Source organism: Myxine glutinosa, chromosome 2, assembly GCF_964187855.1.
Source record: "Myxine glutinosa chromosome 2, kmMyxGlut1.1, whole genome shotgun sequence".
In the NCBI taxonomy this organism is placed as follows: domain Eukaryota; kingdom Metazoa; phylum Chordata; class Myxini; order Myxiniformes; family Myxinidae; genus Myxine; species Myxine glutinosa.
In genome coordinates, this window is record NC_136262.1 from 151,532,135 (window position 1) to 151,558,793 (window position 26,659).

Here is a 26,659-nt window from a genome sequence, read left to right on the forward strand (position 1 = left end):
GCCCTTCCTGACACCAACTCTTAGTCGCCTCTTACGATGCACAGGGATACGGTGTACCTATTCTAAATCGGGGTACACACCGTGATCATTCATCCCAGCAAGCTGGTACTCAATTTGCCGACCTCGGAAGGATGACAGGCTGAGTCAACCCCCCTGGCGTTAATTCAGCGATCGACCGGGATTCGAACCCAGGATCCTAGGATCCCAAGCCGGCACCCTAACCGCTAAGCCAACACCAGGACATAGATAAACCATAATGGCTGATCTCCGCTGAAGGTGCGGTATTTGCGTATAAGGTCATGTTGTTTAGAGGCTTCCTACAGATTTCCAGTAGTTTGTTGGCAAGGTTGTCGATATACATTTTGTTCCTTGATATATATAGATATGATTTTTGGCAGCCAGTCTTTTACAGCACGCCGTGTCTGCTTTTCCAAAAAAAAAAAACTGGTTTGGCCCCCTGGGTATTAGCAGTTTTGTTATGCATGAGCCTGTGTTTGGTTTTATTTGATCGAGTTCAAAAAGTTATTTGTTGCCTCAAAAGTTATTTTGCTTTAAATTAAGATTCCTCCAAGCTCTGATCACCCTTTAGGAGTTGTGGGTAGTGCAGTGGAGTGAAATGTGCCTTTTCCATTTTTTGAGTAACTATGTGCCAATTCAACATTGCTGTTCCAATCATGCATGATGCTGACTAAAGCAATTTTGTATTGTTTGTGATTTATTGAGAGACTTTCCTTTCATTCACTGTTTTGATGTGTTTGGGGCCTTTTGTTTTGCTACAGGGAAGGAGCTGTGGTGTTTTGGAATGTTCACCAGACTGCAGTAAGTTTTACTTCTGAAAAGGCAACATATCGTGCAATGTTTTAGATTGTTAAAAAACTGGAAAAATAAACAAATACTGTTCTTACAAAAGACTTTGGAGTATCTAAGTGATGGAACAATCTTTGGATATAACCAAGCAAAACATAATCGACACCCCAATTACTCTGATATACAAAATGAGATTGGTCACAGAAGCCAACTTGACGACTCAAACATTTCAACAATATCCTTTAAAATCGTTGTCAAGATGTCAAGACTATTGGATGGTAATCAATCAACTCTCTGGGTTTTATGACTTTTGGAACTGCATTGATAATTAATCAAAGATTTCCAATTTTGGGGAAGAGCACCATTAATCCAAGATTGATTGATTAATACATATATACTGTTACGGACCGCGGACAAGATGTTGTTTGGCCGAGCGGATGGCACCGCGGCCCTAACAGTTACCCCGACTAACCCGATTCCTGAACGTTGGCCGAATCGCGCCACAGATATTCAATGGGGAAAAGACTAAAGCGAAGGATGTGAAGAAGAAGAAAGACAAAGGGTAAGGAATACAAATATAATTTATTTACTATATACAGGACCAAAAAAACCAAGGAGAAGGAAAGATAATAAAATAATATACAGAAGAACTCAGAGACACAGTGCAATGCTAGCTTACCTACAGTCTTAATTAAACCCAGGACAGAACAAACAAAAGACAGACTCACGTGGGGAATGATGATAGGAATGACAGGAGGTGAATGGCTGGAGGGGGAGGAAGGTTCAGCTGGACCCGCAGCACGGTCGGGTCGGGGATTAGCAGCCGCCGCCCTTTCTCGATCGGCGCGTTTAGCAGCCGCCGTTCCTTCGCGGCCCCGTTCGAAAACTGCCGTCAAGGCCCCGAAGCTGCTGGGGCTGAAGCTGCGGTAGTTGAAACTGCTGTGGCTGAAGCTGCTGTGGCTGCTGCTGTGGCTGAAGCTGCGGTGGCTGAAGCTGCTCTTTCAGGGATCCCTTACTCAACTCTGGTCTCAACTCAACTCTCTTCAACTCAACTCTCTTCAACTCAACTCTCTTGCTTAGTCCAACCACTTTCTTTCTCTCTTGCTTGGTCCAACCACTTTCTTTCTCTCTTGCTTGGTCCAACCACCCCTCGGCTCTTGCGCGCGCGCTTTTATAGCGCCTCAGGCGATCAAGCCGCCAGCCTTCAGGACACGCCCCTCGGTGAGCTCGCTTCGGCCCTGATTGGTGGGCACAGGCCCTCTGACTCCACCCTTGATGACGATGGGCGGGCACGCCCTTCTTCCCCAAGCTGAGCACATGCTTAATGGTGGTTTTGGGGCGAAACCAACAACCCACAGCTGTAGCAAACCTGACAAACTGCCCAGTGCAGTTGGTAATTGAGGCTTGGAGGGGATGTAGTTGGCAATTGAGGCTTGGCAATGACGCAGTTGGAAATGGAGGTTTTGGGAATAGGAATGAAAGGGGATCTATCTTATTTCACTTGGTGCAATGGAGTGTCATCTTAATGGAAGACAAGGCCTTACCCTAATACACATAATAAGGAAATAAACTACTGAACAGGGATATTATGGTGTCCTTCATGTATGCTTTATGGAACTAACTACGGGAACGCCCTTTGATCTTTATACAACACTGGAGCAAGGAGGGCGATATTTTAACAACAATTTACTATACAATAAAAACACAATAAAAAAAACACAATCCTCATATCCACAACAATACAATGGGGCAAGTTGTTGTCTACACAGTTTCAAAACCTTATTAGGAATACTATTTAGGCCCGGGGACTTTGCTTTCCTTAGTCGTAGCAAATACATTGCAAACCTCATGCACATTCACGACTCGATTCTCATCCGAGTCTTGAATCTTCTCCTTTAACATTTCCACAAACAGAATAATTCTCAAGTTCGAAATCATAATACTAAAATACGCAATTTTAAAACAGTCGTTAATGCTGTTTAACACAAAACTGAAAGGGAGAAAACCTGGTTGGTGCGTGCTCAGTTTCCATGCTGCTAGCTGGCGCTTGCCTAGCCAGCCGTTCCTTATCAACGGTTTTGAATGGAGTGCTTGCTTGAATGCTTAAACCACTTGGCGAGCGCTCCACAAGATACTTGATAAATGAACACCGTGCCTCCCCCTCCCAATGTTCTTGAGGCCCGATCATAGATCAACTGTAATCTATATATCCCAGAGAGGAATGCGACTGACTCTTCCTGCAGCCCCCGTAGAGGACGGGTGTACTAGTGAACACCAAATCTACAATCAAAATCATACAAATTATTATCAACAAAGTCTTCACTACAGTCTGCTAGCTTCATTGACTTGTCCTTGTATCCAATCATAATCTGCATTTTCTGCCAAGCAGCATGGGAATTATTTATTTTAAAATTCCATTCTAACTTTAGCTTATAATCTGCCTTTGCCTTTGTAACTTTCCCATCTATTTCCTTCTGAATAGCTTTCACTTGCAATCTATCTTCTTCTTAAAAAGTGTCTATCTTTTGCTTAAGTCCTTCAGCTCATTGGTAATCCACGGCTTGTTATTCGGATATGTTTCAACAACTTTATAAGGGATGACAGAATAAACACAGACCTTTATGTACACAGAGATAACTGGCACCCTCACATTCATAAACTCAGATTAATTAATGAGTACACTGTTTAAAGATCTTTAAAACATTGGGAGAGGGTAGGGTAGAGAAGCATGTGGATATTGGAAGAGAAAGGGCAAAAAAAGAAGGGAGGGGGCTGGCTGCTGCACTGCCTGGCCCCAAATCTCAATATACACTTATAGCGGCCTTTGGTGGCCTCAAAACGGATGTCAAGGCCAACATATGCAGCAGCTTGAAACCATGCCCAGATTCTCAAGTACCGATACCCAAAATTCGGGGCCTCTCGGTGCTACGGTTCGGCCATGAAAGAATGACACACAAACAAACGCACAAACAAACAAAACAAACATATAAGCAGGAACTAGAATGGCACTCAGTAGAGAGCATACCTCTGCCTGGTGAACAGTTTACGTTTTGTATCTCAGAGTAGACCAAAAAGTCACATCAAAATTAATCAAAATTAATCACAGGAATCATCATAGGTCCAGTCTTTCATATGCTGATCTACCCCTCGTTTTTGGCCATATCACTAAATGGTGAAGAATCACTTAAAAAATTATACTAGCCGGATCCGAATCCGGATCTTGACCAAAATCGAATCATTTCGTCCTTGTCACATACGCTACATCTCTGCCAAATTTTGTCTGAATCCGTCCACAACTTTTTGAGATATTTTGTTCAAAAACAAATATCATTTTACTCACCAAATCATTTAAACATTTATCATTCGAAATCGATCAAATCAAACGAAACCCGTGAGATACGAAACAAACAAATATCATTTAAACAATGAATCATTGGAATCTCCTGCGATGAAGCTAACTCTGAAGGCCTTTCACTCACTCACTGCAGGCAGGTTGGTGGTCTTTCTGTCTTCTACCGACTCCTTTCTGGCCTAGCCCCCCCCCCACCCCCCCAGACCTGTCTGTGCTCGGTCCCCCAAATATTCCTCCAGGTCGCACAAGATCTCTGTCAGCAACCCTCTTCTGGTGAAATTGCCAAAATCAAGACTCTCTGCTCACCTTCACTCCTTCATTCCTCTTTTCTCATGCCTCTGGAACAAACTCTCTCACTCTCTTCAATCCCACTCCTCCCTCCAGGTCTTTAAAACAGCTGCTCACCACCATCTCTTATCTTCCCCCATCCAAAACCTTGATCTTTTCTACCCCCGTTAATTCACCCCAGATCCACTTTTTTGAAATACCGTCTTCTTTCCTGGAAGTCCGAGCAGTGTCCATGTGTTTTTTGCCTCCCACCTCCCCCCCCCCCAACCCCCACCCCTTCAAATGCCTCGTCCCCCCCAAGCCCTCACCCTCCCACAGATCTCCCGATGTCCCTGCTCTCAGATGTTGTACTTGTGTGCTTCCCCCTCTCTCCCCATCTTGTCTTCCACTCCCTTTATTTTGTCGTATGTGTCTGTTTGTTTTTTTGTCATTAATGTTAGCTCTTACACGAGCCTCGATCTCGTATACAAAAAAACAAAACAAAAAAAACCAGACAGACAGGGGTGAAAACATAACCTCCACCCACCTGTGGTGGCGGAGGTAAACATACACACAAACACTTGAAAATGTTTATTATATACCGCTATATAGACGTTTGTCATGCCGTTGCTATTATTCGGTCAGAAGGTCCATTAGAGAATGTGCTGCTTTTTATTTTTGGGGTAAATGAACTTGCATGCTTGGAGAGGTCATTCCCAGGCTTGGTGTGCTCTTCCAACACTTTTATTAATGTGATGTAGATGTAAAACTGCATTGGATAATGGCATCTCTTTTCCGCAGGTACATTGGGTTCTTGGAGAGGTTAAGCACACTGCTGTGAATCATTATCCTTCGCTCCTCATTCAGGGAGAAAGTGAAGATGTGGCATATCAGCTTGCTCAGTAAGTTGCTCTTCAGTCAAATAATGATTGAGGTTCCTCATCAGACCTCTTATGTCACATCTCCAAAAACACTACTCTTGAATGATACAAGCACTAACTATTTAAGGGTCATCTTCATTAACTGTGCAAATTTATATTTACCAACCTCAAGATTTAATTTTCAAACCTGTCTCCCTCCTCTAAAACCTGGTGGCACCTTGTTAAGCTGGTTCTGGGGTATGCTCCCCTTATATCGCTTCCCTCACTTAAAATGGCACCACAGCCGACTCTGCTCATGAGAAGGCCAAATGCCTCAATTCTGTGTTTCCTTCCAAATATTGTCCCCAACCCATCGCTCTCTCTATTCACCATGCCTCGTCACACCAAACTGCTCCTGGACTCCGTGACATTTGGATTTGAAAAGGCTTCTGGCAACCCTCGATGTTGATTCTGCACCAGGACCGAACGGCATCAGTTCACGTGCCCTAAAACCAGCTCTGCTGCTCTCACACATCCTCTTTCTGCCCTTTTCTCCCTATCATTTTTCCTCGGTCATCTTCCATCTGCTTAGACGTCAGCCAACATCACCCCATTGCATAAACAAGTTGCAAAAACTGATCACCTCAACTACAAACCGACCAGATTACTTCCAATCATCAGCAAGTTCATAGAATCATCATCGCAATTGACCTATAATTCTTCCTTTTCTCCAATGACCTCATCTCAGATCATCACTTCCGATTCAGACCTGGTCACCACCTTGGACATGCTGCATGTGCTTCCACTCTCCCAACAATGGATGGAGGCTCTCAATGTTAGCCGAGAGATCAACTCGGTTTCTCCAGACATATCTTGAGCTTTTGATACAGTCTGGCATCCTACCTTGCTCTCCAAACTCTGCCTATGGCATCGAAAGTCAACTCCACACATGGCTAACTTCCTTTACTCTCATAGCTAACGTGTGACACTCAACAGAATCCTTTCCTCTCCCAGTCAAGGTGTTCTTGGCCCAGTCCTATTCCTGATATTCATCAATGATCTCTCTGACTCTCTGGAAAATCCACTTTATCTATTTCCTGATGATTCCACCCTCTGCAATGACATTCCTCATCTTGCAGACAGACAGGCTGCAGCCTCCTCCCTCTCTTCAGACATGGATAAAATCACAAGCTGGTCAAAAACTTCGAACATGTCTTTCAATCCTGACAAATCTCACACTCTCACTCGCTCTCTATTAAAGGGCCGTCCAGCAAATCCTTCCATTTACTTTCTTTAAAATCCTCTCAAATAAGTTCAGTCATTCAAACTCTTGAGTCTCACTCTCAGCCAGGATCTTTCTTGGCCAAACCACATTTCAAAGTTGACCTCCAAAGTCAGCCGCCGACTGGGCATCCTCCGTCGTGCAATCCTTCCTTCGCACACCTGATCTCTTATCCACCTATAAGGCCTTCATCCGCAGCTTGATGGAGTAATTCTCTCTCCCCTGGGCTGGCTGGCTACCCCACCTAATGGCTACCCCGCCTTTGCTCAGCTTGATGTTGTGAAAACCAAGGCAGGCTTCAAGGTTATTGGAATCTTCCATTGTGAAGCTGAGGCTATTGGCCTGTAATTTTCCCAACACAGACAGGTCAGTGGTCTCTGTTTTCTACTGTTTCCTTTCTAGTCTTGCACCCTCTCCACCCCTCCCCTCCCCCCTAGGTTTCTGCCAGCACATGTCGTACACCAGCAAGCCCCTTCTGATGAAACTCCCAAATCCATGATCACCGCTCACCTACACTCATTCGTTCCTCTCTCTTTCCCACTTATGGAACCATCTTCCACATTCTGTTCAATCTCATTGTTTCCTCCAAGTCTTCAAGGCAGCTGTTTGCCACCATCTCAGATCATCATCCCCCGTCCAAATCCATGATTTTTTCTACCCCCGTTATTCCCCACCCCTCCTCAAACCCACCTCCTTCCAAATTTCTAGTTTTAATATTTTTACTTTTACATTCTTATGATGTCCCTCCTCTTCTGCAAAAGTGACTTTATAGTGTTGTAGGCTGTCACATCTACTGCCCTTCATGGTATGTTTTGTTAATTTTCCATCTGATGTTAAAATGGACCCAAGATATTTACTATTTTAGTTTTTGGGCTCGATTTTCGCTGAATCAGTTTCTGCTAATTTTTTTTGTAAGCTTTTTTGTCGATTGTTGTTCATGTTGTGTGCTCATTGCTGTCTTTTGTGTGTCCCTTTCGTTATTTTTATATTGTGTGTCTGCCTAGGCTAGTTGGGCCTACACATTTCCCCCTCTTCCCCCTCCCAACTCGCACACTCACTGGTTCTGCCTCTTCCAACTGTTCCACTATCCCATTTCCCACCCTCGCTCTAAATTATTCTTTATATTTTCAATTACAAATTACAGACCCCATACCTAATGTCTTGGGGAAGGGTTAGGGTTCGAGTTTATTTCTGGCTATTAAGGCTTGGGTTGGGTTTGTAAATCTCTTTATCTGCAACATATTACATGCCTACAAGAGCTTTGTGTGACTGTTGTTGTTGTTGTTGTTGTTGTCGTCGTCGTCGTCGTCGTCGTCGTCGGAGTTTTTGTTGGCGGTCAGTGTTTAACTCAACTGGACTATGTCCAGCTGTGTTTTTGTCGACACCCAGTGTCCGTCGTCCGTCGTCTGTCTGTCTGTCTGTCGTCTGTAAACAATTCGACGTCTACGCTCTAAAAGTCACAAATATTGATTAAATTTGATGAAACTTGTTATGCAGCATCTTTAAGCCACAAACTAGTTTGGGATTGCATTTGGGGGTTGCACGCCCAAAAAAGGGCGTGGCAGGGCGGCCAAATTGAAAAATCAATTTTTGTCATATACTTTTAGCACATATAAACTACATAGTTTGTGGTTCTATTATGCATATTCTAACCATTTTGATATAGACCAGTTGAGTTCAGGTTCCCTGGAACCTCTGTAGTTGTAATGTGCACTCATTAGTCGGACAGCTGCCGGACCACACCGACATATGTCGCATGACTCCACCGACCATAGCACTGAGAGGAAATGATATGGCCACCATCTTGGTTTTCTGGTCGGCCTAACCCCTGCTGATTATACACTGCCCTTGTTTGGTGCGTCAGATTTCCATTGGCTTTGTTTGGATTGAGTTTTACTCATGATGAGCAACCCTGAAAAATCTAATCATATTGTTGCGGATCTGGGGGTCGGCGCTCCTCTTACCATGGGGGGGTTAATCCCCTTGTCTTTTAAACTGGCCGATCCCCCAGCCCTGGAAATTATAACGCTCCTCCACGGTCGAGATTGGCCAGGGTGATTGGTCAAGATGGATTCCCAAATACCTGCGTGCCAATCCCTCCGCGAAGCAGGGAAATAACCCCCGCTCGAACCACGGACAGGTGGAAATTGCCGAGCGGTTTAGCAATCCGTGATTCGAGCCATTAGCAAAGAGACTAACCCGATTCTGAGCGGTTCTAATCGTGCCACGTATACTCAATAGAGAAATCACTAAAACGATCGGATGGAGAGGAAACCAAAAGGTAGGAAGAACAGAGATTTATTAATTACGTACAAAACTTTATTGTTTATTAATTTAATGAAAAATATTAAATTAAAAATTAAATGTATTAATTAATTACGACTTTCTGCTCACCTTCACTCCTTCATTCCTCTTTTCTCCCGCCTCTGGAATAAACTCCCTCACTCTCTTCAATCCCACTCCACCCTCCAGGTCTTTAAAACAGCTGTTCACCACCATCTCTTATCCTCCCCCATCCAAAACCTTGATCTTTTCTACCCCCGCTAATTTCGGTCCCCTTGTGTTTTATACCTCCCCCCCCCCCCCTCCCCTTCCCACGCCTCCTGCCCCCAAGCCCTCTCCCTCCCACACTTCTCCCTGCTCTCAAATGTTGTGGTTGTGTGCTTCCACTTCTCTCCCCATCTTGTCTTCCGCTCCCTCTTTTTGTATATTTTGTTTGTCTGGTTGATTTGTTTGTGAAATAAATGTTAGCTCTTTCACGAGCCTCGATTCAGTATCCAAAAAAAAAAAAAAAAAAAAAACCCGAAGAGGAAACGAAAGAAGGGCATGTACAAGGGAAGAAGAAGAAGCAGACACAGGGCAACCTTATACAGTCTTAATTAACATGCCCAGGACAACACAAACAGACTTACACGAAAGGGGAATAGCAGGAAGGAAGGTCCAAGCAGATGGGCCAGCGTTGGCTCCGGCCCCGGTTCACGCTCCACTCTGGTCCACGCTCCACCTCGGTTCAGGCTCCGGTTCCGCGGCGAAACCCGGCAGGCAGCGCGGTTGGTATTGTCGGTGCGAGCGGACCTTACATGCGGGGGGGTTCATATATCAGGGAGGAATTGCGTCCGTGAATCGGAGGAATCGTGTCTCGTGCCTCGTGACTCTTCAATGGTGCCACTCTCCCCGGCAGACTCTCTGACTCAGACTCGGCAGACTCACAGACTCCGACTCTCAGACTCCGACGCTGACTCTGTAAGTAGTCCCACGCGAGTGCTTATATTACGCGCTCGCGTATCAAGCCGCATGCTTATAGGACACACCCACCGGTGAGCTCGCCTCGGCCCTGGTTGGTCGCGAGGGCTCACCGACTCCGCCCTTAACAGGGCTACGCCTCGCTCCGATAACTCCTCCCCCTTTTTCTCTGCTCTGACTGCATGGTTAATGGCGTTTGAGCCAGGCAGCAAACGCTGCTGGGCGAGCAGAGGCGCGTAACCCAATTTGGAGAGGGCTAAGCTGCAAAATGAACGGGATTTGAAAAGGGGCCTATGTTATTTGATTAATGCAACGCAGAGTCAAACTATTGGAAACAGAGCCTTACCTGAAACACATACTAATGAAATAACTGAAGAAGTTCCTATGGTGTCCTACGTTTTGCAATATGGACTAACTAGGGTGTGACCTTTGACCTTTACCAAATGGGAATATTTACGGGGAGTTATTTACAAGGGATTATTATTTACAAGTGACGGTTCTGAAAACTGTAACAATATGTTGGACTAGCAGAGTTACCCGGCGTTGCCCGGAAAATAAATAGTCACGTGTGTGTAGTGGGCTTTTTATAGTCGGAGGAAGCCACGCCCCTTGGGCACGCCCCGCTGCCATGCCCCTTGGTCACGCCCCTAGTCTTGATCTGATGTACCCATGTTTTTTGTCGTGAAAAGTTACCCCCCATGGACCCCCCTCTTCCCTCTCTAAGTCACTTCCTTAGGCTGTCGGTTTGTCTTTCTGTGTGATTAATGTTTGCTCTTTCACGAGCCTCGATCTTGTATACAAAAAAACAACAAAAAAAAAAAATCCATGAGGCACAACCGAAGAAACAGACGGTCACAAATAGGGTTATATATAGATAATAGTAAGGTTTAATCAAGCGTTACGTTACGCAACTTACTAAAAAAATAGCATTGCGTAATTTTTGAATGGCGCCATATTAGGCAATCTGTGACCTGTCTGTGACCAATCTGGGTTAAGCGATCTTTGACCGTGTGACGAATCGGCTTGTTCTGATGTAACGACGGAAAGGGTGACAATGTTAAGAGGTGTTGAGTTAATATTTTAATAGCACATTAAATGTGTGTTTCCAGTCGCGCTGTTCATCTTCTAATAATGCTTTAAATGTGCGTTTCCCAATTGGCCCGTTACCAGATTTTGGCGCAGGTTGTGACCGCAGTGCGGTCATTGTTGTTTAATTGTTGGATTTAACATTGTTGGGCTTTCTAAAGATTTGTCTTGTTTTCTCTCTTAAACTATGCAAGTCTTTATACCTATAAATTAATAACAATTAATATTAAATTACAATTGAATTAAATTACATATTTAATTACATATTATTCATTTATATTTAATGACGAGGAGGGGAGTGTTGTTGAAGCTGAAGGGAAAGGTGTATGCTGCATGTGTGAGAAGTGTTATGATTTATGGGAGCGAGACATGGGTAATGAACGTAGAGCAGCAACGAAGGCTGGAAAGGGTGGAAATGCGAATGGTTCGGTGGATGTGTGGAGTATCGTTGAGAGAGAGGAAGACAAATGATGAATTGCGAAAGATGATGGGAATAGAGCCTGTGATGGATGCTGTGAAGAGAAACAGTTTGAGATGGTTTGGTCATGTGTTGAGGAAGGATGAAAGTGACTGGTTGAGAAGAGTGATGGAAATGAATGTAGCAGGAAGTAGAGGACGGGGAAGACCGAGAAAGACTTGGCTAAAGATGGTGGAAGAAGAAATGCGGGCAAGGGGGTTAACAAGGGGAGATGCAGAAAATAGGGCAAAATGGAGAAGATTGTCATGGGGACCGCAAGGCTAACCCCCGCTCTAGCAGGGAAAATGGCCTTAAAATGCATGTTGTTGTTTTGTTGTATTACCAAAAAATACATGTATATTGTTACAGACGCGGTTGTGAATGTTGGTTTACCGAGCGGTTTGGTATGACCACGTCTGCACAGTTTACCCGATTCCACTCGAACGTTGCCGAGTCGCGCTACGCTGAATCAATGAAGGAAAAGGACACAACGGCTGGGATTAAAATGACACGACACCAAGGGTTCAGTTCTCAAGACCTCCGGAGGAGGTTATATTAGGGCGGAAGGTCAGATTACAACTACAAGAGGGACAGCATAGAAAGACAGGCACTTAAACACACTTATCTTATTCCCTGACAGACGACAGATAAACAGGACAAAAACTGACTCACACGGGGATTGATGGCAAGGAAAGCGGGCAGTCGATGGCTCAAGGTGCACCGTTCTCGGAGGGGGTGCACCGTTCTCGGAGGTACTGCAATACCGGGTCGATGCGTGGAGCTCGCTCAGCGCTTGGAGGTGGTGACTGGCTCTTCTTCAAGCTGGGGGCGCATCTCACATCACGTCCGGTAAGTCGCCGCGTATATCCGGCGGGGAGTGACACGCCCTCGGCTCGTTAGCTCCGCCCCAGATGGAATCGGCCCGTTGCTTCTCATTGGGTGCGTGCGGGGGGGTTACCGGCTCCGCCCTTGACGAGGGGCTGACAAGGAGCCCCTTCGTGGTAACCCCGTCGGAGCGCATGGTCAATGGCGGCTAACCGAGCCGGTGTGAGGACGCACACTCCCCCGCGCCGCGCCGTTGTTGTAGTTGTTGTAGTTGTTGTTGTAGTTGTTGTTGTAGTTGTTGTTTGGGGAAGAAGATGGGAGGAGGTATGGGAAGGTCCTAAACTCACTACTGGTGCCATATAATCACATTCTGGTGCAACGAAGAGTCAGAATTAATGGAAACGAGTCCTTAACTGACATAGACTAAGAATAACTAGCAAGATGTCCGAAAGTTGTCTACGTGAGATGCGGTGGACCTGGGCACGACATTTAATGGGGGAAAAAGGGGAAGGTCGGTTCTACAGAGTGTTATTTACAGGCAATGGGACTAGGGAATGGGGGATTGGGGATAGTTGGGGAGTATTGGGGAAATAGGGGAATATTTACAAGCGGATATTGAGGCCAAGTCCCATATCCGCAACAATATATATATATGTATATATATATGTTAGGTCGTTGAAATATTTTCTGGCAGAAAAGAACATTTTTTTTGTGAAAACAGTCCTTGTAATTCATGTGTTACTTCAAAAAGCTCCTCCATGAGCCTGAGATAACTAAAGTCGAACCTCTTTATCTCTGTTTTATAACTCTGTGAAATATGATTATTGGTTGCAATATGGCATCGAGCTAACATCAAATTTTCCTGTGTCGATTTTGTTATTGTCTGTCATCACTGCAAAAAAAATCCACTTTGTCAAATCCTTGCTAACCACCCCTCCCTCCTCTTCCCCCCCCCCCCCCCCCCCCTCACCTCAATCCCCTATTCGCTCTGCTTTTCACAAGTGACATATTTTGAGTGTCTTTCCCCTGTCTGCTTGTATTGCACTTTGCTGACCTCATGCATTATTGATTCCCTAATTATCCAAATGGGACCATCTGGTTACTCAACATCTTTCCTCGGCTCCCATTGTCTTCATACTTACATTTATGGTATCTTATTACTGGTTTTTATTTTTTAGACAGGAGATGCGTCTCATGGAAGAGCAGTAAATATAATATATAGCGGAATATCAACATAACTATAAAATGAGCATCAAGGAGGTCTGAAATGAAATTTTGAGTGTTGCTGGTTTTGCTGTATTTTGCAGGTGAGAAATACCTAAAATGGGGAGACTGAACATAAAAAGTGCTATTGTTTTATAATGGTAAACATCTATCCATAGAAAAAAAACCTGACCTTCTGTATTTTTACCTCATATTCATCTTGAGATCAAAAATCAAAATTTCTTGAGTATTTAGCAATAATAAAAAATTTGACTTTACTGTTCCAATACTAATGGAGGGCACTGTATATACATACTGTATATGTTGTTACAGTCACCAGATCGTCCTGGTTGCCCAGGTAGAATCCGGTGAGTTGCGTCAAAGCGAACATGACAATCCCACGTCCCAAAGACCTTCTGTTGGATCCTCCGTCCAGAGCCACGTTACCATGCAGATGGAGGTCCCTGGCACGAGCGGGTGCCGTGTGGATAGGCAGTCACCTGACAGATCTATCTTCGACCGAGCAACCGAGTCACGTGATGCGATTTTGTCTACTCAATCTAATCTGGCTTTAACAGGATAGAGCCTTAGATGGAACTGTCAGATCCAACAGAATCAACTGAAGACCACAACAAGTCTAGAAAGTGTATTAAAAAACAAGCACAGGGTCGGCAATATATAACATTATTTAAACAATAATCAAATGGATTCAATTCATAAAACTATTCCCTGATTTAACCCTTACCGGTATACGCACCCATGAACCACCTTTAGAGGCCATTTTCCCCCGCAAAGCAGGGGTTGGCCTTTTTCGGGCACCGTGGTCCCCTTTTTGAAGCAATGTTTTACGGCCGGATGCCCTTCCTGCCGCCAACCTGTTCGTCGCCTCTTGCGACAAACATGGAATTACCAGTGAGCTGGTACTCAATTTGCCGACCTCGGAAGGATGACAGGCTGAGTCAACTCCCCTGGCATTAATTCAGCGATCGACCGGGATTCGAGCCCAGGATCCTAGGATCCCAAGCCGGCACCCTAACCCCTCACCATGCTGGTATACGCTCCCATGGGACAAACTATATAACCATAAGTATGTTTTGCCATTGTAAGTACGATATGTTTTTCCACCGATTTACTTTTCAATGAGGTGATTAACTTTTCAGAAGGCTTGTGAATAATTTGATTAACTTTTCAGAATGAAAGTGTTAAAAATGACAATCTCCACCACTTCCTGCCATCCTTGCCCACGTGGGCACTGGAGGCAGTGAAATCTGCGATCAGGCAGCCAAACGTGCACCAAGGTCTAATTTTGGGCCTGTCAGAACTCTCTAATCTAATTAGGAATAACGTCAACAAAAAATGGAAATTTCAGTGGAAGACCTCCACCAAGAGGAGATGGTGATGTAAAGTGCATCCACTGGTTGAATACTGTCTCATTTCCTCGACTCTCCTGAAGAGACCAGGCAATCCTTTATGGGGCTCAGGCTCGGACAGTGTGCTCTAAACTCCTATTTATCTCGGATACGGGGATCACCTGATGGAGTTCTGCGAGCGGTGTAAGGTTCCCGAAGATTTGATACACATCTTCTTCACACAACGCCCTCGGTTCGGGGGAAGTAGGGCTAGTAGTTGTGGTTAAGGTAGGAATTTGGAATTTGGTCAGGGTGCCAACGATAACTCAACTGCATTGTTGAATCGATGCTCGAAAGCAGGTCCGCAGCTTCAATAACCGTGCAATGGGCGGCACACGCATCGATACAACTTTGTGCTTGCAGAGCTACACAGCTCTGAGGCAAATGCACTACTACCTCCATGTTATCCTGCAGGAGCTGGCTTCATAAAGGTGAATATAAACAAGATTTGCTAACTACCTCGGTTCATCTTGCTCATTAATGGGAACAATGCACAGTGTGAGTCAATCGGCAATATCCCCTGGCAGCAGCAGTACCACTGCACCTACCTCTTAATATTTAAATGTATTTATTGATTTTCACCAAGCCGGTGGATGCAAGGTTTGTCACTCATGTTGCTCTGAGTTCGATTAATGGATGGCTCAGTAGTTCACTCCTGCTGTTTCTTTCAGGCGTCCAAGCAGGTTGCATGATGGCCAGATTCAGTTGCGAGTATTGTCTGAAGAGAACGGATGTGGCCAAACAAGCATGCTGGAAAAATTTGCTTTTTCGAATGCGCTGTGTTTGTCGGGTGAGTATGGACGAGCGAGATAAATGAAAGCGCAGTTAAGATAAGTCAATAATTAATTGATGTCATTTTGGGGTAGAATTGTTTATCTATAGCGATTTCTATATGATTTTGACCCGCTGGATCCGAGTACTAAGTCCTGACAAAACACAGTCGTGACAGAGTCCTGAATGAATGAATGAATGAATGATCGGTTTAAGGCCATTTTCCCCGCTAGAGCAGGGGTTAGCCTTGCGGGCCCCATGACAATCATGGTTCCCTGTGTGAGGCAATGTTTTTATGGCCGGATGCCCTTCCTGACGCCAACCATTGGTCACGCTCTTACGATGCGCAGGGATACGGTGTACCTATTCTAAATCGGGGTACACACCGTGATCATTCATCCCAGCAAGCTGGTGCTCAATTTGCCGACCTCGGAAGGATGACAGGCTGAGTCAACCCACCTGGCGTTAATTCAGCGATCGACCAGGATTCGAACCCAGGACCCTAGGATCCCAAGCCGGCACCCTAACCGCTAAGCCCCAGGATCCTAGGATCCCAAGCCGGCACCCTAACCGCTAAGCCCCAGGATCCTAGGATCCCAAGCCGGCACCCTAACCGCTAAGCCCCAGGATCCTAGGATCCCAAGCCGGCACCCTAACCGCTAAGCCCCAGGATCCTAGGATCGCAAGCGGGCACCCTAACCGCTAAGCCCCAGGATCCTAGGATCCCAAGCCAGCACCCTAACCGCTAAGCACCAGGATCCTAGGATCCCAAGTCGGCACCCTAACCACTAAGCCCCAGGATCCTAGGATCCCAAGCCGGCACCCTAACCGCTAAGCCCCAGTATCCTAGGATCCCATGCCGGCACCCAAACCGCTAAGCCACAGGATCCTAGGATCCCAAGCCGGCACCCAAACCGCTAAGCCCCAGGATCCTAGGATCCCAAGCCGGCACCCTAACCGCTAAGCCAACACCAGGCTAGCGGCTGAATGTGGCTCAATATATTGTATTTGGTGTAAGTGGGGTGAATAGATGCACACCAAATCATGTAGGTATTAGGTGCTCCTTGTATCACCCTTGTGGATTAAGGCAGGGACATTAAAGAAGCCAACGTTCATGATTGTGAGAGATATTGGTGTACACAAATCGGATCTTTCGTTCATCCAGCTTTTCTGACCATTCCATTCTCTTACTGGATGTGACACCACATTTCCATCAGAACACACCAAGAAAAGTGCTCCACGTGTTTTCAGACACAAGCAGCTGCTGGACGGTCTCGGTAGAGAACTTCTGACGGAAGAACCAATGTCACGTGCATAGAAATTTATCGGCAAAATATACAACAGACATGGTAATATCTTTGTTGTTCAAGAAAGCAGTCCGCCAATAACTTTTCCCTCCGAGTGACGCTGTGATACAACATATGTTGAGATTTCACTACCAAGCTTTCATATGGATGGAGGAAGCTACCTGTCGACGAAATACCCCAGCTGTTAGCACACGAGATGGAAAATTATAGATGACAAACTGAAACCATAGTAAGGGAAACATATGAAAATCTGTTAACTAAATTGTTACCAAAAAATTTCTTCACCAACATGTTTGTAAAGGTGTGTAATAACATGTGTTAAAATGTTGAAGGTCAACTCCCGTGGGAAACCCAGAAAAAAAGCTGTTGAATTCGGGCACCGAAAAATTATTTTCGAGAATTTTTATTTTTTTTAATCGGCCCTTAAGTAACTTATGAGGGGTCAAATAAGGGTTTTTCATGATTCTGAGTTGATTGTTAACATTTATATTTCACCACAGACACTCCTTTGTGGAAAAATAATTTCTAAATATATCTCATTTTCTACTTTGCAGGACATGGAGTCTAGCAATATGGATGAAGACCTTACTCCACCTGTGCTCAATTGCTTCATCTGTGCATGCTCGGATACACCAGCTGAAAGGCTCATACAGGCAACTCCAAAGGGATGCTCAACTTTATTGAAACAAGCAGAAACTGTCGAAAATGTTACTGTTGTGGAACGTATGAAGGAGGCTCAAAAGGAAGGAAAACTGAGGTACCACCAGAAGTGTAAAAATGATCTGTACAACAACTTTGTTGCAACCACCAAGAAGTCAGCTCAAGCATCAAAGGCAGAGAAAGAGTCATCAAAGTTGAAGAGAAGACGCACTACTTGTGAGTTCAGTTCATCAACTGGCTGCAGTTCTAGAAGATCACAGTCAGTTGACCTCCTGTATAAGGATGTATGCATTCTTTGCAACCAACCAGCCCAGCTCTACAAAAATAATCCAGCACAAGCTAGAAAGAAATACAGAGTGCCAGATAATTTGACTGCAGATACACTGAAGGAAAGCTTGCTAAAGACAGCACGGAGTCGCGGGGATGACTGGGGCACTGAAGTCACTGGACGCCTGGAAGGGATCAACGACTTGGTAGCAGAAGAAACACTGTACCATTTGCGATGCAAACTTATGTTTGCGAGAGGTGACAGTTTGTCCAAGACTGATGAGGAAGGAAAAAGGAAGAGAGGACAGAGGAGTATTGATGAGGAGCGAGAGGCAGTTTTTATTGAATTCTGCGAATGGTTAGACTCAGAATTAGAGCATGGGGTAATGAACATGGACCAAGTCCATGAAAAGCTGCAGGAGTTTGATCAGTCACCAGAGAAGAGCCTTTCTTATTCAAAGCATTGGCTAAAGATAAAACTTCTAGAGAAATACGAAGACACCTTGTATTTCACAACACAGGAAAGAAGGGCAGATGTACTCTGTCTCAAAGATGGCACCGACAATATTCTGTGAGAGCATCATGCTAATCTTGACCATGGAGATGAGAAGACTCAGATCATAAAGACGGCACTCAAGTTCATATCCAATGATATTGCCTTGATTGATTTAGGTCCAAAGTCATACCCCACCACACACAATATGACTGACATCGATAGTCAGCTGACACTTGTTCCTGCAAGCCTTCAGATGTTCTTGAGACCGATTGTCAAGACAGACGAAAGAGTTGCCGTTTGGGGGCAGAATTTTATTAAGGCCTGTCGACCTCGGTCTGGAGTATTGCTACACCAAATGGGGCTTGCCATACAACTTGATCATAGATTTGGGTCAAAATGGATGCTCAACAAGTTCCACCGGCTGGGATACACTGAGTCTTACACGGAGACACAAAACTACAAATACTGCTTCCTTAATAGTAGGAGTGGAGATGATGTTCCAGATACTTCTGGCACTCTTGACACCATTGTGGAGGAAACCGATGAACAGATCAATGATGAGGTTGCGGTTGATGCTGCGCTTGAGGATCAATCAGTGATGACAGCCAAAGTGCCAGCCAGTGAAAGTGAATTGTCAAGTAATGATCAGGTGGTCTTTATGGAGGTTGGGGAAACAAACAATGCAGTCACTCAGTTTGTTGGAGACAATATAGATTTAAACATTGTCTCTATTCACGGAAACACTCCCTTTCACTCAATGGGTTGGATCGAAGTCACCTCTCCGGCACCACCTTTGCCAGATCCACAGACAACAGTAGCTTTCCCCCGGGTGAAGTTGAAGGCACTCGACAAAGCTAAGATCCTGAGAGGAACTGAAGTAAAGATTATTCCATTTACGAACAGGAAACAGATAGGAACGAACGCGATCATGTTTCTCCCCCTCGCTGAGCTTTACTCCTCCCTGGCTCATGATCAGCCACTCCTCACTCCAGGTGACACACTCTGGGCAGCGGGGTGGGTGATCAAAGCCAACGATCCTGAGTTCCCACACTCCAACTGGAATGGCTGGATGAAGAGAATCCATGCTAATGATGCAAAGCAGAGCACACAGATCGAGTTCCTCCCAGTTATTGAAGGAGACCCTAATGACCTCAACACCATCTTCACCACTCTGAAAGAGTGCATACGGTGCGCTGGGGTCGCTATAGTGACCTTTGATCTTCCGATTTGGCTGAAGGCTGTGAATATAATAAAGCAGGCAAATCTACCCGTCATTCCAAGGTTGGGTGGTTTTCACCTGCTGAAGTCTTATCTTGGATCAATGGGTAACATCATGGAAGATTCTGGACTACTAGATGTGATCCAGTTGATCTATCCTGGAAGTACGACAGCCAACCACATCATGGATGGAGGATGTTTTGACAAGGCAATCCGTGTTCACCTCCTCATCGATGCAGCCATCTATCAACACATCATGAAACTTGCCTTCACTGAGGAGGAGCGTGGTGACATGAAGACCTTCATGGAGAAGGTGGCTGATGGGAAGATGGGAGCCAGACACTCAGACCCAGTAGTGCCAGTGTTTGAGCAAAGGTTTGAAGAAACCTTCAAACGACTCGCAAAAGGAGGAAGAACACCTGCACTCTGGGTGGAGTACCACCACATGGTAGATGTGATCAAGGTCTTTATCAGAACCGAGCGACTTGCAGACCACAATGGGCATCTGTCCTGCATTGTTACCAAGATGCTTCACATCTTTGCCACTGCAGGCCATCATCAGTATGCCAAGGGCGCACGGCTGTACTGTCAACTCATGAAGGAACTAGAAACTTTGCCTGCTTACAAAGACACCTTAGAACGTCTCACTGCCCATGGGAACCACGTTGTCCGTTACTCAAGTCATGAGTGGTCCGGCACATGGTGTGACATTTGCATTGAGCAGACATAAATGAAGGCAGCCAAGTCACAAGGTGGACTGAGCAGAGGAAGAATGAGAAACAGTTTTTCTGGCCACAAATGCTGGGTGCTCACCCTCAGTCACCTGTCTGATGTCAACCGGCGGATGGAGGAGGACGTCAGTAAACATCTACAGAGCATGTCTCTGAATCCCAGTGACTATGGATGGACAATAGGTGTGCATGGGTATGAGCCAGTTCCAACACTGGACCCCACGGCTCCTGAGGAGCTATTGCAGTTCACGAGCTGTAATTGTCATGGAGATTGCAGCAACCGGCGATGCAGCTGCAAGAAGAATGGGGTCACGTGCATCTCGGCCTGTGGAGTCTGTAATGGCATTACATGCAGAAACTGCAGTCATGATGTTGTTGAGTCTGAAGAAGACATAGACAATGACTGTTGAAACTTCTGACATTGTGAATGAGATATAACTCTTGAGTATTATATATGTATGTGAAATAAAAGCTACTTTGTGTGTAAATGTAAAAGTGAAATATATAAATGTTAACAATCAACTCAGAATCATGAAAAACCCTTATTTGACCCCTCATAAGTTACTTAAGGGCCGATTAAAAAAAATAAAAATTCTCGAAAATAATTTTTCGGTACCCGAATTCAACAGCTTTTTTTCTGGGTTTCCCACGGGAGTTGAACTTCAACATTTTAACACATGTTATTACACACCTTTACAAACATATTGGTGAAGAAATGTTTTGGTAACAATTTAGTTAACAGATTTGTGAAATATCTCATAAAATGCCCTTACTACCAGTGCTGATAACTCTACCACCTGTGCCTGAATCATGTTTACAACGTATTACATGTGGCTGTAACGCGAGATGCTCTTCCAAGAAGTGCAAGTGTAGAAGGTCAAGATTGCTGTTCACTGGGAGCTACAGATGTGCTGGGGACTGTATGAACGTTGATGCAGATTAGCAATCATTTCACATCGTTGTAATTTATATCATGGCCGTGGCCAGTATAGTGGGCTCGTTACTCCCGCTAGGGAGTAATGCACTCGATCGTGTCCGTGTGTGTGCGTGTGTGTGTGCATGTGTGTGTTTGTGTGTCTGTGAACAAGATATCTGGAAAAGTTCTGAACGGATTTGGATGAAAGTTGGTGGGATGATTGCACTTGGGATAAGGAAGAATTGATTAGTTTTTGGTGAAGCTCAGGAAATTATTCCGGATCCAGGAAGTTTTTTGGGGATTTTTTTTTTCTGTTTTCCTTTAAAAAACATTTTCTCTTCAATAAATGGACCGATTGAGAGCAACTTTTTACCAAAGGAGGGACTCGGTCTGTAGAATATTTTAATGGTAGTTATGACGTCATAGGTCACGTGGTTCGGCCGCCATATTGTTTTGAGTGAAAAACACTAAAATACAATTTTCTCCAAAACGCCTGAACAGATCGAGGCCAAACTTTGCAGGCAGAATTGCATACCCATGACAAACAAAAAAGTCACCGAGCATGACATCATGCATCACATGGTTTCAGAGTTATGACGTTTTTAAGCACAAACATTTAAAACCTAGCTCCTCCCTTATTTGTGATCCAATCGAGGGGAAACTTGACAAATCTGTTCAGCATATCAGTCTACTAAAATGACCTTTTTGAATTTGCGATAGGTCACGTGGTTTGGCAGATATCGTTAATTAAACGCAAATAATAAAAACATTTATATCTCTTGAACCACTTCATTGATCGACGTGAAACTTCATACTGTAGTAGAAGTCATGAAGAGTAACAAGTGTGCACAATTTGAAGATGATTGGATGTACGGTCTGGAAGATAGAAGTTGTTATTGCGTGAAGAAGAAGAGTCTTCGACTGGACGATTAATTTATTTATCACATGTACAGACTTGCAGGCATCGTTTCACACAATAGTCAGGTTCATTATGTTCAGATTTATAATTTCGTTCTTTTTTTGTGGAGATTAGCAAACCTATACATTTTTGGAAAGCTTATAGCACCAGGAATCCGAAAAACCATGTTTCCATTTGCGCAAATTTTTCTTTGGCGGCCATATTGGATTTTCAAAATGGCCACCATCGGAAACCTATTTTTCGCGATATCTCAACATCCGAACCACCTAGAGTGCTGATTCCAACACCTATACCCACATTTTTGGGGATGAGGAATCACATGAAGCCATCTAAAATAATCTACACCTACCCTGGGATACCAGGTGGCAGCCTACAGCGGATTTTCAAGATGGCCATTTTCAGGAAACATGTTTTCTTCTGAATATGTATACCACATTGAGTGATGTTTCGCCTCAGTACAGTCATAGTCATAAATGGGATCATTTCAACATGTTCAGTTCATGTACATGGAAAGTCATTATATCAGACCTAATAGTTCATTTAAAATAAACCTCATGAAGCTCACAATTACTTACCTGTTGTCGTTTTATATATTTGCAGGTCTTGAGAGAAGATGAGTGAAGTTACGACTCAGCCCACACAGTGGCAGCACTGCATAATTTGTCAAACCGCTTCAGCAAAATATGGAACGCTTGTCCAGCAGCCCAAACCGGACTCGTTTGAACACTTGCTACAAACCCTTAATGATAGAGCAGCCTACCATGATGGAAAATATGTTAAAATTCACAGTCACTTAAAGGATGAAACAAGTGAAAGTCTGCAATTCAATAATGCAGTTTGGCATCGTATCTGTTATTCAAATGCAACCAACAAAGAGAAGGTACAACGTGCCAAAGACCGCCATCAATATCACATTTCAGCCGGCTCCTACACAGAGAAAAAACGTGGACAAAAGCGAAAAAGCACAGAACTGGACGAACCATCAACTTCCACCACCAGTCCGTTTACACGTTCTGCAACAGCTCCATTCATTAAGGAACATTGCTTTTTCTGCCAGGAAGATAACGAGCAAAAATTGTACACATTGAGAACAGAAAACGGTGGGAAAGCATTACACGATGCTGTGGAGCTGTCTGGAAATCTCACCCTGCAAACTAGGTTAAACACATCCATCTCACCCACTGATGCACATGCAATCGATGTTCAATACCACAAGTCATGTTGGACAACAAATGTATTCCATGTGTTACGTACCAAGGATAACAAGGGAACAACAGAGAGAGGTCATCCGTTTCAAACATCATGTTTGATTGAGTTGATTAGCCTTGTCGACTGTCAAACTCAGAATAAACAATACTTATCCATGGCACATATTGAAACAACATACATCAACTTGCTTGGTGGCACAGATGCATTGGCGCACCACTTCCCTGCATATAGTAGACACTGGCTCAAGGAGAGAATTCTTCTAGAACTACCACACGTAACGTCTGTTAGGCAAAAGGACAGGAGAAAACCTTCTGTTCTTTACTCCCCAGATGCATGCGAATCCGATATGGTTCAGTCTGCCATGATAGAAAGTGAAGTAGACGATCTGAATATTATCTATAAAGCAGCAAAGGCATTGCGCAGAATTATCAAGAACTTCCACCAACAGGAAAACTCATCCGATGCTATACAGGTCACTAGCAGCACAGATGATGTTCCAGCAGCACTCCACGCAATGATCAGATGGGTTATGGTGGGGCCAACAGAAACACTAGAAACTGAAAAACGAACCACTCACGTTAACAGAGAAGTACTCACTGTTAGTCAGATGCTATTGGGTGGATTCAAATCTGACAAGCAAGTGAACTATAGGCCCAAAACTGATTCTGCGACCTTCCGATCAACCAAATCACAAGAAACTCCACAGTCTCTAGGATTAGCCTTGGCAGTTCACCATGACACAAGAAACAAGAAACTCCTGGAAAGTCTCTGCTCTCAAGGTTACTGTGTCTCGTACAGTCGTGTTATGCACCTCGAAACAGCCCTAGCAAATGCCATTGTGGAAAACACCCTGAAGTTCCAAGGACTTTATGTTCCTCCATTTTTGAAGAAGGGAACTTTTGTGTTTTTTGCAGCTGATAACACAGACTTTGCTGAAGACAGCGTGGATGGCAAAGGGACAACCCATGGAACAATCATTGCTGTTTATCAAAAACGTGACACTCAAGGAGAAACATTGGCGCCACAACTGAGCATAGCTGACACTACCAGTTTGTCAGTGACCCCGTACCAGATTCCTATGCTTCATTGTGACAAGCCGGTGCCGAAAACCATAAAGAGAACAGACACATTCCACATCAGCAAGGATGGTATATCACCAGCGTATCACCTTACACATCTAGGATGGTTGGTTGCTTCTATGATCACCAGAATGCAGAAATCAAACAGCACATATATACCTGGTTGGGCAGGATACCACTCATTGCTGTCGGGTAGTCACAGTTTGACACAAGTAGGAGTCTTACCCCTTCTACCTGAAGTAGCACACGAGTGGTCGACTCTTCTGACCGTCATCTCTCAGACAACTCAGCTAAAGAACTTAGTTGTTGGTACAAGCCACCCTACAGTCATTTCCTGGGATATGGCCCTCTATGAAAAGGTGATAAGGCTGCTGGATGCAAGGCCAGACCTGAAAGGTACCGTTGTACCTCGGCTTGGCGAGCTGCATGTGGTCATGGCTGCTTTGAGAGCCCTGGGTACTTCCATTGAGAACTCAGGTATTGATGACGCGTGGATAGAGGCCGACCTCTACAGACCTTCAACAACAAGGCAGATCCTGAGATGTTCGCATTACAAACGCACTCTCCGTGCTCATATTTATTCATATATAGCACTTTATGAAATGGCGCTGGACCTGTTCTTCAAAGATTATCCACAGTTGAAAGCCGTTTGCTCAGATATGTCAGAAGAAATAGACGAGGCATGTTCAGAAAAGGACAAGTTCACCAAAGCCACAAGTGTGAAAGAAGCCAACACAAAACTGTTGAATGTCATCACTACAGCTGATGTTGTGAACATATTCAAGACTTGGGAAACAGAACAATCCAAAAAAGCCATGTTCAAGTCCTTGATGAATTACCTGCATCGAGTGGAGACAATTCTGTTCTTTGTGGAAGCTTCTCGGGACGCAGATCTCAAACTCCACCTCGAATCTGGTGAGGCACTCAGCAAGCTATTTTTCTCCATGGATCGTATCAAATACAAACGTCTTTGGCTGCGATACATAGCAGATATGTATGACCTGAGGAAGACGCATCCGGCCACATACAGGGAACTCGAGAATGGAAATATCTCAGTAACGAAATCTAGCATCCCCTTTGTATCAATCGGTGCAGACCACGCTTGTGAACAGGAAAACAGAGCAATGAAGGTTCATTCTGGACTTCCAGGCATCTCCAATAATGCCAATGCAAGGCAGAGATTCTTTATGGCCTCTCCAGAATTGTCATGGCTGACCAGAGAATTCAAAGATCAGTTCGACACCAAAACAGACAAAGTGACAGAACACCACGAACTTAGTCCGAGGGCAGTGAATCTGAACAATACAGCGGTTGAAAAGATCAAGGCTGCTATCATGAGTCATGGCAATCCATTTACCACAGAAGGAAATAGCATATACAACTTGATCACACATGCCTATGTCCCAGAGGAGCACACGTCACAAATCCTGAATATCGACAACATTGGTCAACACTTGTACGAAGAGTATGTTGACGAAAGAATCAACGGAACAGTCAGCTTATTTGCACCCGTGAAAAAAGAAAACAACACGATGTACTTGTCTGGTGTGAAGAAGACCAAGATCATGCTCAGGGACAAGTCAGTCGACTTGAAGGAAACAAAAGACTTGTATGGAAGGCTGATGATATTGACAAAATCAAGCCGTGATGTTGACCAGAAAGACGCAATAGGCAACTACGAATTCACCCTTACACCTCGCGCCTTGTTCGCACCAAACGGTGACCTGCTTCCTTGCCTTGACAAGTCAAAGTTAATCCATCTCCTTGTGAAACATGGAGACTTAGCTCCGGGTGACTTAGCTCCGACCTCAAGTCCTCAAGCTCAAGTCCATAACTCTGCAGCTATGAAAATAGCAGTAGTCGACGCCATGGTTCTTGTACAGAAATTGTCGACAAAACCAGCTGCAACAGTAACCGTTGAAGATCTCAGTGTCAGCTTTAATACCAGATTGATGTCACTGACAAGACATTTTGACGAAGTTATCCTCGTGTTTGATACTTACAAGGCCGATTCGTTGAAGCAAAGCACAAGACAAAAAAGACGAGGGGGGCACAATCCAGTCCAGTACCAAGTGAAGGACAATACCAAGATCCAACACATCACCATGAAGCGGTTCTTGTCACACGCTCAGACAAAGTCAGATTTGGCAGAATATCTGGCTGAGAAAACGTTGGAGTACAACAGAGATGCCTCCAAGCTGATAATTATATGTGCAGCAGGAAAGGCCAAGAGTAACAAAGGCGTGCATTTTGAAGACAATAATCATGAGGAGGCAGACACTCTGATGATTCACC

General features: G+C 44.6%; 1 protein-coding gene across 1 annotated transcript in view; it reads left to right on the forward strand.

The window, feature by feature from the left end:
- Nucleotides 1–26,659, forward strand: part of RMND1 (required for meiotic nuclear division 1 homolog) — an 81,339-nt gene that overhangs the window by 31,646 nt on the left and 23,034 nt on the right. The window contains exons 5-7 of the mRNA XM_068106950.2: nucleotides 780–819; nucleotides 5,228–5,328; nucleotides 15,463–15,581. Of these exons, the coding sequence (XP_067963051.2) occupies nucleotides 780–819; nucleotides 5,228–5,328; nucleotides 15,463–15,581 (260 nt within the window). The remainder of the gene's footprint in view (nucleotides 1–779; nucleotides 820–5,227; nucleotides 5,329–15,462; nucleotides 15,582–26,659) is intronic.